The following is a 13016-nucleotide window of genomic DNA, read 5'->3' on the forward strand; positions in this document are numbered from 1 at the left end:
TTTAAATCGCCTATAACTCCAAAACTATCAATTTCTGAGAAAAATTACAAGATACCTTTCTTGTTTAGATTGACCCAAAAAATCTAAAAATATATGTTATGGAGCAAAAGAATGTGACCTTTTGTATTTGTTTAAAAAAATTGTTTAAACAATTTCTGCCCAAAAATTCCGCCCGCACCCTTCAGATTTGTTTAAAGGGGACATTTTTGAATAGGAATCCACAAAGAAACCGAATCAGAAATTTTTTTCAGACGGGAGCGGTCTCACCACATGGACTATAAGCTTTGTCGATAAAATTGTAAAATTTTTTATGGCAATAAAGCATATTTCTATTCTATTCTATTCTAATGAAGAAGCGGCGCGGGCAGGTAGAAAATATCATGGCTCCGTACTGTCAAACAATGAACAGGGTTTAGAAACATAGGAGACCTAATACACGCTGCAAGCGATAGAGAAAATGGTCACACGTGATCGCGAACATCCATTAGTGGATTGTATAAGAAGAAGAGAAGTTCAAAAAACTAACGGACTAACTATACACATATTATGTATATACAGTTATATAATTTTTATGGGAAAAATTTAGAAAATTAATTTATGTCAAAGACCACGAGATCATAGATTTTATCGCCCTGTATATGGCCAAAAATTGTAAATAGTATAATTTAGTTAGTAAACAGTCTTTCGCGGAAAGAGTAACAGTTCTGTATTAATTATTCTATGAACGGACTTATACAATTAATACGGTCGGATTAGAATGTACATGTATTCGCTTTAAAGTGAACAATAGGACCTTTATAAATGCTTATTAGAAGGAAAGGCGGTAAACACAATAGGGAACTTGCATAAATTTTTAAATATTAAAATGATATTAAAAAACATAAGGTAACATGATCTTAAAACGCTTGCATGCGAAAAAAACAAATATTTTTAACCCGTACGCTAATTACGACGCTTTGAAAATGCTATAAAATTCAAATATCTTAGGAGGCTCTTGAACGTCCTTCTATTGGTTCGACGTCACGGGCCACGGTCAACCGGGCTAGCTAGTCGGAAACAACGCGATTCGGGTAGGTATCACGGGTATATTACATTTTAATCGTCTTTAATGAAAAATTTCTAGGTATTATTTATGTTCATCTTATATATTGTAATAAGTAGTTCCCCAATCAGCTTAGTTTTAAACTGAAATTGATAAAGTTGAGTGCTACTTTGTAAAGAGTTTAAAACGCATAATATGACGGACGAGGGTTTTTCAAAAGGTCAATCTGACTAACTTACCTACCGTTGATGTCTTCATCGTGGCAACTTTTATAAAAAGTAGTGAAAGCTATTCTGTTGAAGAAATGCGAGGCAAATAAGTAAGAGTTATTAATAAGCATGTTTAAACCGTTTATAACAATAGTTTGGTACCATTATATTATAGTATACGGTTTACCCCGAGGGTTTGATCTACCTACCTCTAATCGACGGATTTCGTATATCCTGGAAAAGATTACGGTGTAATTTGCATTATAATAAAGATTATATTTTATTGTAATGTTTATTAGTACCTACTGGAGCCTTTCATTATTGTGTTCAAAGCCTTCTGAGAAAAGATTATGGTGATTAGCAGACGTACCGATAGAACGTGTACATAGCCAACAAAATCCTTCTTTACAAAGTTAATAATACGCATAAATAAGAAGAATCATTATTGTAATTTTACAAGTTAAATATCTTTATCATCTCAGCTTATACTTACACCGCATCCCTCGGTAGACCGCAAGCTATAGTAGAAACCCGACTGTAGACCGCATACTATAGTAGCACCAATACTTTTTAGTTACTCTCACTTTTATTACTAAAAGTTTTGTTTATTTTTAAGTTACTTGTTTCTTCTTTGTTTTTCAACACAAGAAACGACAAAAGTAATTTCATAAAAAAGAACTTTTTGATACATGTCAACAGAGATAAAATGTTAATATTTTGCCTGTCACAGAAAAAATCATTTTTGCCACAGAGTAAAACAAGATATTTCAACTATATTATTTTTATCTATGGGCAAACTGCATTAAATGCAATAGCCCACCCCGAACGGACAAACGATACGAGTGGACTGTGACGTCAGACCCCAGGTCTCGCTTTTGAAGTTGTTTAAAACGGAAATTTTAGGCGCGGAACTTTGATTAGATGTTGTACGTACACTATTAATTGTTAAGACGTAATATTTTGAATATAACATTTTAAATCATAAATTAAAAATTTTATGCAAAAAAATTTTTTAGTGCAAGTTCCCTATTATATATATTGTTGAGTTTTAGAATATCAGGTTTTTATAGCATGTAGAAACACAAAGTTGTATACAAAAATAATTTGTTGAGAGGATGTTTTGTGATTGGCGACAGAGACGGATGGAAGGATAATAGAGTGTTTGAGTCTGACTTGGAGGAGGAAAAAAGTTTCACTGTATAATGAAGATCTGAGGAGAGCAGTCCAGTTTTTTGAAAAGTAAGAAGTCTGTGTAAAGTGGTGAAGTTGGCGGCCTTGTAAGCAGAATCGTGTTGAAACGAAATCGTTGATCGAGTTGAGAAGTTAAATCTCCTTGTGTCCGAAGAGATTCCTGTTTCTGTCTGGAACAAGTAGCCGGTTGGTATCATTTTGCACAAGATATCGAGCAGAGAGAAAACTGAGGAGAGATTTCGAGCGAGTGCTGCTGTTTGTTTGTGAAGCAGTTTGGACGAGAAGGATCGTTCGCAGCATCCGAGGGGCACGTGTGGGAGAATAGAGGACTACACAATCCATGAGAAGAAGTAAAGAAGAGAAAAAAGGTTAGTCAGATTATTTGTGAAACGGAAAGAGTTGTTTTGTATCACATACCATATTTGTCTATTTTTTATTGACCAGTTCTATAGCAAAATTTAGTCATTCATAAATTCAAAGAAAAAATAAGTAATCTATTCAAAAGGTAAAAAGTAAATTTTGTTTTTTTTTTTATATAATACAGTCCAACCCGCTTATTGGAATAGCCTTCGTGCCAATCAAAAGTATTCCTATAACCGGGATATTCTAATAACCGATCATTGGTGGCTAGTAGAAACGTTTCCGGACCTCAAATTTCTATTACTTAAACCGGGATATTCCTTTAAGAGGTATTCTAATAAGCGGGTTTGACTGTAGTACGAACAGTCTAACGAATTATTTAAATGAAAATTTTGTTAAAAAAGGAGATAGCAGAATTAAAGATTAATTTATTAGATAAGAAATAGTTGCAACAAAATTGAGTTTTAGCATACATTTAAATCTTATATTTATGGTATATTGGATAAATAAATAATATTTATAGAATTTATATGACATTGAGTATATTTATTTTCCCTGTTTTATCCTGGATGAAGTAAGCAACTAGAGATACTAGAAGCCACAAACCAAAGGTAATACATTAAAATAAATTAGCCCTGATAATAAATTTTATTGGAAAGTTTTATTTAATTTTGGTTTTGTTTTCCATAAGTAGTAACTAAAATAATTAATTAATTAATCAAAATAAAAATATGCTGATCAATCTCATAACAGAGAGAAAATACAGAGCATAACAATACTTACAAAATTCATTAGCCTTTCTCCAGTGTGACATAATAGCAAAAGCGCTGCTAGCCATCCGGCGATAAAAAGCAAAGCTCCAAGCGGTTTGACTCCCTAAAACAATACAATATTAGACCATTTGTCCACCGCCGCAATGCAACTGCAACTCAACCACAAAAATAGTCACGTTATAGTTGCTACATAGTCAACTAGGTATCGACAAAAATGCTTTTATACTCTGGGCTAATTAGCAAAATTCATGGAAAAGTTATTTACCAGCAATTTTATTGCTGGAATCGAATTATAAGATCCTATATATTAATAATATAGGTATGCAAAGTCCGCAGATAGTGTGCTACTTTTTTTATTAACAAATTGGCGCCCCCAAATCGTGTTTTTTTCAATTATTGGTCTATAACTCCGAAGATTTTAACTTTACACCAAAAACACTCAAATAAAAATTCACCCCAATTTAATTCTACATAGAGGCATGTTTTTCCCGATTTGCTCCGATGAAAATTTTTCTCGGAAAATGTGGGTTTTCCCAGCAAAATCTCGAATTTTGAAATAAATTTTTTGGACAAGTAATTATTTATCAATAATTAAATAACTTGGTGAAATAAAAGGTTTCTTGGTATAGATTATAACTGAAGAAGCCGGTGAAAATTAAACGAATATTTTAGCAACAATTCAATTGTTAATTAACAATTTACAGTCGCAATAACAACCCAAATACTCATGAGACATTGATGAAACTTAGAAAGATAATACAGATGTGATGCCTATTTAATATTTTGTCGACAAAATATAAATTTTTCATTTTTTGCATAATCTTTAAATGTTTATAAAAATAGTTATAAACAAATTAACATTTCTCAGAAATTGTTTATTATATTCCAATTTTAAAAAATACTTAAAATGCGTATTTCAAAGGTCTTGAAAATGAATGCCTTAAAAAATATTTCCAACTATTTGCAAAAAAGTTATGAAACAGCAAAATAAATATACGATTGCTCCGTTGTTTATAATTTGTTTTAATTGTTTCAAAGCTTAAAAGTAAGTCTGTGGTACAATCTAATTACTCACAAAGAATATTAAATATTAGTTAAATGGTTATATTTTAATCAAAGATTAAAAATACTTTTTTTGTAATTTTTAGCGCGAAAGTAGGCTTGATACAGAGCCGGAGCTAAAATGTTCACTCGAAGCGACTGACACGCAGCATACATAATACTATAATTTTATTTATATCGCGCGGTGGTCGTCGCTTCGAGTGAAAATTTCAGCTACAGTACTGTATTAGTCTACTTTCGCGCGTGTAAATTACAAAAAAATATATTTTTAATCTTTAATTAAAATATAACCATTAAACTAATAATAGATATTTTTTGTAAATAATTAGCTTGTACTTTAAACTCACTTTTACGCTTTAAAAGAATTTAAAAAAATTATAAAGAACGTAGTAATCGTATGTTTATTTTGCTGTTTCATAACTTTTTTACAAATGATTGCAAAATAGTTTTAAAGCATTAATTTTCAAGATATTTGAAATACGCATTTTAACTATTTTTTTAAATTAGAGAATAATAAAAACTTTCTGAGAAACGTTAATTTGTTTATAACTATTTTTTTTAACATTTAAAGATTATGCAAAAAAATAAAAAAGAATGTGTGTGTACTTTGTACGCACGTAAGAAGATATTCTTCTATTATATAATAGGTAATTTAAACGAAGTAAATATACTTAAAAGGTTATTTGTACTTATTTTATTTAAAAATCAAACTAACTTCAACGCATTTAAAAAAATCATTAAAAAGTCATTTTTATCAATAAAAATAAATAAAAATGTATACCATTTTTATTGATTCTATTGAAACTAACTTTCTTATCTACCACTTTCAAAAAAGAAGAATATCTTCAAAAATTTTATAATAATATACTTACAATTATAAAATCTATAAAAAAAATAAAAAAGAATAACTTGCTTGGGGCTTGAACCCACTTCACGTCTACCGCGCCGTACGAAAGTTGACGCTATTTCAAACTGCACCAAACTCTCGTATACATCATGTGGGAATATACACAAACTAAACGTTTACACCATAAATTTAAATGAATTCAATAAAATTATTAGTTTGATTTTTGTCGAAATAAAATACAACAAAATATAGAGTAAGAAAATGATATATGAGATGAAGATTTGTAGAAAGTTTGTTCGTAATCAGATTATGTAAATTAAAGCATTGCCTACTAATAGGTAACTACATTATTTTGTTTACATTTTCCAAATAGATAGGTATTGAAACTATTAGGTATTTCCAACTGAAACATTTAGAATTACGTACCTGCGGCTTTTCAAAACTATTTAAAAAGTCACTATAATTATAAATTTGATTTTATTTCTGTCCACATATCAATAAAAACTAATATTATACAATATTTTTGTTTACCGATAACCTCCATATTGAACAATTATTGACAGATCATTTCAAAATTTCAACACCCAATCAGAGTCCGTATAACAACTAATACCATACTGTCGGTGTGCGCATGCGCGCGGATCAATCAAATTTTACCCTCAATCGATTCGCCGCTAAAGAAGAATATCTTCAAAAATTTATATTTTGTCGACAAAATGTTAAATAGGCATCTCATCTTTATAAGATTTCAAAGTTTGATCAGTGTATCATAATTATTTTGGTTATTATTGCGACCGTAAATTATTAATTAACAATTGAATTGTTGCTAAAATATTCCTTCAATTTTCACCAGCTTCTGGAACTATAATTTAAACCAAGAAGGCTTTTAAGTCACCAAATTATTTAATTATTGGTAGATAATTACTTATCTAAAACTTTATTTGAAAATTAAAGATTTTGTTGGGAAAACCCGCATTTTCCGAGGAAAATTTTCGTCGGTGCAGATCGTGAAAAACATATCTCTATGCAGAATTTAATTGCGGTGAATTTTTATTTGAGTGTTTTTGTTGTAAAGTTAAAATCTTCGGAGTTATAGAGCAATAATTGAAAAAAAAAACACGATTTTCGGGCGCCATTTTGTTTATAAAAAAAGTAGCACACTATCTGCGGACTTTGCATACCTATATTATTAATATATTTATAATCATAAGCTTCGATTCCAGCAATAAAATTGCTGGTAAATAACTTTTCCCAAAAATGGCCTATTCTCCGATAATATAATCAGCCCAGACTAAAGTTCGCTCACCGCAACTGGTCCGCAACTGATCGCGTGATTCAACTGACATGTGAGTCGTAAGTCCCAATACAAACGTTGTATGCACATTTTGTGGCTTTTGTAGGGATTATTTCGTGGCAATATTAACTACTATACAGTGATGAGCGTGCAAATAACCGGCAAAATAAAGCAAAAGATGGAAAACATACCTAATAAGCTGTGAAATAAAAGGAGATAAAACTATTGATATAAACGTATAAATTTACTTTACATTACACAGTTTCCCAACTTTAGACGTAGGTAGTTTTTTTATTACAAATACACCAGGGAAATAAGGTAAAAATATACCATGTTCGGGACACTTGAGCAGCCAGGTTGCAAATGGGTTATTTGGGTACTATATACCTAATACATTATAAATACAAAAATGCCCGTCACAGTTTGGACGAGAAATTTAGTTATTAACAAATAAGGGTCAAAAATGAGAGTTTTTTTTGTTTAAATCGCTACAGGTAAAAACAGGGTAATTAAATGTCTTATTTATAATATTTTTCATTTAGTAGATGAGCCAAGGTTTAAAATAGCGTTTTTTGAATTTTGATTCGATTATTTGTTGCTTCGGGTATTGTAAAATAAAACTAAAATTTCGAAAATAAAAAATTTGCTGTAACTTTTGCTGCTTTTGCGAAAATGAATTTAGGACTTTCATATTGCATGAAAAGTTGAGTCAAACAGCCCACACAATGCTCAAAAAATTTTAAGACGATGCGTCAGTTAGTTTAAATTTTATTCAATTTGTTTATCCCAAATAGCTTTTTTTAGCAATGTTATTGTTCAGAAAATAATAATGATACAGCCATTCTGTGAAAACAACATGAAAGAAGAATAGTCATATTTTCAACGCATTTAAAAAAATCATTAAAAAGTCATTTTTATCAATAAAAATAAATAAAAATGTATACCATTTTTATTCAGTTGCAATGCGAAGCCAAAACTGTCTTAATTTTTACTTAGATCAGAAAGTGCAGCCAGCACTCTTATCGACGATTTCACCTCTTGTTAGAGGTTCATCAGAGACTGCATAGGCTGCTTTCTCTGGTCCAGGTAAAAATTTTTGACATATTAATCCCCCATTGCAACTGACGAGAAGGTAGTAGGTGCGTAGCGGCATCTGCTAAATAAAAGACTAAGTTTTTCAGCCTAATGAAAATATTTGTAAATTAAATATTTTTAAAAGATTTTTTAATTGAAAAACTTATTGGCCCATCTTCCTGGTGACACCTCCAAGGCTTCTACAGTATGCAAGCCAAATGAATGCTGCAGTGAAGACAAAAGGGAAGGAATTCTACACTATGCAATTCACAACCCCCGTTTGCAGCGTGGTAAAGTTCCAACGGAAAATGGACCTAGTTACTCTATAGGAGTAATACTAATTAGTATTACTCCTATTAGTATTTAGTAATTACTCCTTTTAGTAATTACTCCTATTAGTAGGAGTACTATATTATTGAAGCTACACGCACCGGCACAAAATTCCGCCACCCAAAATTTTTGATTAAGTTTGACAATTTATAACTTTATTATTTATGCTCCGATTTTCAAGATTATTGCACCAATTTGTAGGTACATGTATTCGTATTGTTTGGTATTATTCCGGTAAGAAAAAAATTTGCGTGCATGTCATTGTACAGGGGTGAAAAGAAGCGTTGTATTTTCTCCTAATTTTAAAAAATTCTGTGGTAAAATAGAATAACTGATTTTGTTTCATAGTCCTGTCATATTTTCCTGGAGGCATCACCAACATTTTGTTTTTTGAATTATCCGAATATCTTTTTTCTTGTAAGAGATGTACCATTTTTTGTAAATAAAAACACTGATTGACTCATACAATTGAGGTTGGATTGGTAAGATTAGAATGGCCCGCAAGCAGCCCAGATCTCAATCATATTGAGCATTTATGGAATGAATAAAAAAAGCTATTTGCCGTCATCCTAGGGCTCCAGAAAATTTGGTACAGTTATGGCCCTGGTAGAGGAATACCGGGCTATTCCCCAGGCAAGGAAAACACATCCTTATTAGATGTTAAACAGATTGCGAGCAGTCGTTGCTGCAAGAGGTGGACATAACCGCTATTGAATTGTTTTGTTGTTTTTGTTTTGTTTTGTTAATTTTAGTGCGTTTGATACTTTTAATTAAATAAACCTTCAAAGCAGTGTTTTTAATTACAGCTCTTACAAGAAAAGAGATATTCAGATAATTCAAAAAACAAGACCTTAAGCGTTGGTTTCCTCGAAAGCGGCACCGACCAACTGCGACCGTAACACTGCGATGAATGACGCCATAAAAAACTGTACCACGCAAAATAATAGCGTTGGTTTCCAAGGATGCGTTGGAAGCCACCGCTTGCTTAGTTTGCACATTCCATTGCCGCTGTGAAGAACCTTGAATTTTTCACCGTAATCTGACGTAATTCATCGCAGTGATACGGTCGCAGTTGGTCGGTGCCGCTTTCGAAGAAACCAACGCTTTAGTGATACCTCCAGGATAATACAAAAGGAGTATGAAACAAAATCAGCCCTCCAATTTTTCCACAGAATTTTTTAAAGTTAGGAGAAAACACAACGCTTACATTCACCCCCCTATAATGCCATCTAAGCAAAAATTTTTTGTTACCGGAATAATAGCAATTGACATCAATACATGTACCTACAAACTCGTGCAAGAATCTTGAAAATCGAAGTACAAATAATAAAGTTATAGATTGTCAAACTTAATCAAAAATTTTGGGTGGCGGAATTTTGTGCCGGTAAGTGTATATATACATTTAGCCATATCTTCATTTTTTCAAATAAGATTTTTTGCATCTGGTTTTGGTAACACTTCAGAAAAAGTCACGCGTCGCCACTGAGAAGAATATACATAAATATAACCATAAACTGAACTATATAGTCAAACTATGTGACGTCACGGGTCGTTTGAACTATTTTAAGATAAAGAAGACTTTAAATTTGTACTTCTAAGTTATTATGAGTTTTTGAAGCGTGAAATTTTGGAAATCTCATTTTTATACAAAACAACATTATTATGTAATAAAAAAAATGTGCAAGTTCCCTATTATTTATTCTAATTAATGATGTCAATCGGGTTTCATTCCTTGCCGAAATATAGTAAACAACAATATTATCATAGTGTGGGTATAGTCAATGAAATAGGTTATTTAATATTTTAAAACTACTGCAACACGCTAAAATGCATACGAAAACATCTGTAATACAAAATTATATATATTCTAAATTCTTTAACATACTTATCTGTAGTTAATATTAAAAGGGGACCATTTGCGTTCAAAAACCATGTAGTGGTGTAGAGCAACAATACATTATATAGACCAGTAAGGATCTGTTTTTAGGTGGATGTGAGAGGTGGCATTCAGATTTTTGCGGATAAAGTTAGGTGATAACTTCGTTAATAATAATTGATTTATGCTCCTTCTCAAATGCCCGGAACATTAATAAAAAAAATTTAATATTTAAAAATTTCAAAAAATTTCGTTTTTTTCCTTTTTTTTGCTTATAACTTTAAAACGATTCATTTTGGAACAAAGTCGTATAGGAATAAAACAAAGATAATTAAATTTTCGATCAGATGCGATTGGTTAAAAATGTTTTAATTTATCACCCTTGCTGCAAAATAGCAATAAATATAAAATAAGGGGGCAAAACAAGCCTGTCCTCATGCAATGATTTTCCATCACTTAGGTTACACTTGGAACCTTCCTAATTCGCTTAGAAAATTTTTGTAATGCGTTAAAACCGTACACCAAATTTCATTGAAATTGACTTACTAGAATTTGAATAATAATTTTGCAATCTAAATTTTTTTTAAAACATTAAAATTTTTTAAAATCTTGCACAACAAAAACTAGAACATACAAAGATTTCTTAATTTTTTTACATATAAAGAAGCACTCCACCTATCTAATGCACTTTACAGAATTGAAATTGGATTGTTTAAGCAGCCTCAGCAATGTTTTAAAGTTATAAACAATTTTTTGGCTTATAAACAAATTAGTCCTGTGGCCAGGAGGGGGTGCTACGGGCTCCTTTATTTAGATGGACTTACCCAAGATTTCTATGTATTTTTTGACCCGTAGAACACGATTTTTTTGGGTAACAGTTTATCCGGATGTCGATCATCATTCTCTTTGTCTTGTCGGCTTCCCTAATTGCATTTCTCCACACAATTCTATCTTGGGTCATATCAATGTTAATCCCCTTTACCAACATGTCCTGCCTTATCGTCTCCCCCCAGGTCTTCTTTGGTCTTCCTCTCGTACTCCTTCCAGGAATCTGCACTTCAGATATTCTTCGTATTGCGTGATTAACGTCTCGCCGTTGAACATGACCAAACCATCTTAACCTATGCTCTCTCATTTTGACATCAATTGGTGCCACACCTAGACTTCCCCTAATATACTCATTTCTAATTTTATCCTTCTTTGTCACTCCACTCATCCATCTAAGCATTCTTATTTCCGCCACATGCATTAGTTGTTCCTCTTTCTTTTTCACTGCCCAACATTCAGTTCCGTACATCATAGCCGGTCTTATGACTGTTTTATAGAATTTTCCCTTCAGCTTCATTGAAATTTTTCTGTCACACAACACACCACTCGCTTCTTTCCACTTCATCCATCCAGCCTCAATTCTACTGCATGCATCTCCATCTATTTCTCCATTACTCTGAAATACCGATCCTAGATACTTTAAACTATTGCTTTTCACAATCATTTCACCATCCAAAGATACCATTTTATTTGTAGTAGCTCCATCTTTAAATGAACATTCCAAATACTCTGTTTTTGGCCTACAAAGTTTTAAACCTTTTTTCTCAAGAGCTTGTCTCCACTGTTCCAGTTTTTGTTCTAAGTCTCTTTCACTATGTTCTGTTAACACTACATCATCAGCATACATTAAGCACCATGGAATGTTACCCTGTAGTTTCGCTGTTATCTGGTCCAAAACTAATGAGAATAAATAAGGACTAAGCACCGATGCAATCCTACTTTCACATGAAATTTATCAGTCTCTCCCACACCTGTTCTAACACTAGTCGTTACTCCCTCATACATATCCTTCACAATCTTTACATATTCACCAGGGACTCCTTTCTTATTGAGTGCCCACCACAGAATCTCTCGAGGAACTCTATCATATGCTTTCTCAAGATCAATGAATGCCATATGAGCGTTTGTTTCTTTACTTCTGTATTTTCCCATCAACTGCCTTATAATGAAAATTGCATCTGTTGTTGATCTACCCTGCATAAAGCCAAATTTATTCTCGGATATTTCGGTCTCTTCACGGATCCGTCTATCAAGTACTCTTTCCCATAATTTCATGGTGTGGCTAAGCAGTTTTATAGCCCTGTAGTTTGTACATTGTTGTATATCTCCCTTGTTTTTGTAAATAGGTACCAGTATACTGCTTCTCCATTCGTCTGGCATTTGTAATCCATAATTCTATTAAATATATCTGCTAGCCACCTTGTTCCTGTCTCTCCCAATGCTTTCCATACTTCCCCAGGAATATCATCTGGTCCTCCCGCTTTTCCTTTCTTTATTTTTTGAAGCGCTTGAGCCACTTCCTCGTTGGTTATTTTGGTGACCATTGCTGCTACTGTCTCCGTTGACTCTACAGGCTGTCTGTCAAATTCTTCATTTAATAAGCTGTCAAAGTACTTTCTCCATCTCTTTTTGACATCAATTTCGTGAACTAATATTTTATTATTTTCATCTCGGATATATCTAATCTGATTAAAATCTTCTGCTTTCTTTGCTCTCTGTTTGGCTATTTTATATATGTTCGTTTCGCCTTCCCTAGTATCAAGTTGATCGTATAGGTTTGAATACGCTTCTGCTTTGGCTTTTGCTACTGCTACTTTCGCTTCCTTTTTCGCCACCATATAGTTTTGAAGATCTGTGTCGGATCTGGTTTCTTGCCACTTTTTATATAATTTTCTCTTCTCTTTTATTTTTCCTTGTACTTCGTTTGACCACCACCAAGTCTCTTTATCCTCAATCTTTTTTCCTGACGTTTTCCCAAGTATTTCAATAGCAGTCTCTCTAATACTACTGGCCATTTTTCTCCAAATTGTATTAGGGCTTCCTTTCATGTTCCAACATATTTTTTCTACTATTCTTCTCCTGAATAGACCTTCTTTCTCATCTTTCAGCAGCCACCACTTGATTTTTTGT

General features: G+C 32.3%; 1 protein-coding gene across 1 annotated transcript in view; it reads right to left on the bottom strand.

The window, feature by feature from the left end:
* The window catches only part of LOC126889584 (odorant receptor 47b-like), a 74583-nt gene that overhangs the window by 41865 nt on the left and 19702 nt on the right, over window positions 1-13016 (bottom strand). Inside the window, exon 2 of the mRNA XM_050657984.1 lies at window positions 3586-3678. Coding sequence (XP_050513941.1) covers window positions 3586-3678 — 93 coding nt within the window. The remainder of the gene's footprint in view (window positions 1-3585; window positions 3679-13016) is intronic.

This window comes from Diabrotica virgifera, chromosome 8 (genome assembly GCF_917563875.1).
Source record: "Diabrotica virgifera virgifera chromosome 8, PGI_DIABVI_V3a".
Taxonomy (NCBI): Eukaryota; Metazoa; Arthropoda; class Insecta; order Coleoptera; family Chrysomelidae; genus Diabrotica; species Diabrotica virgifera.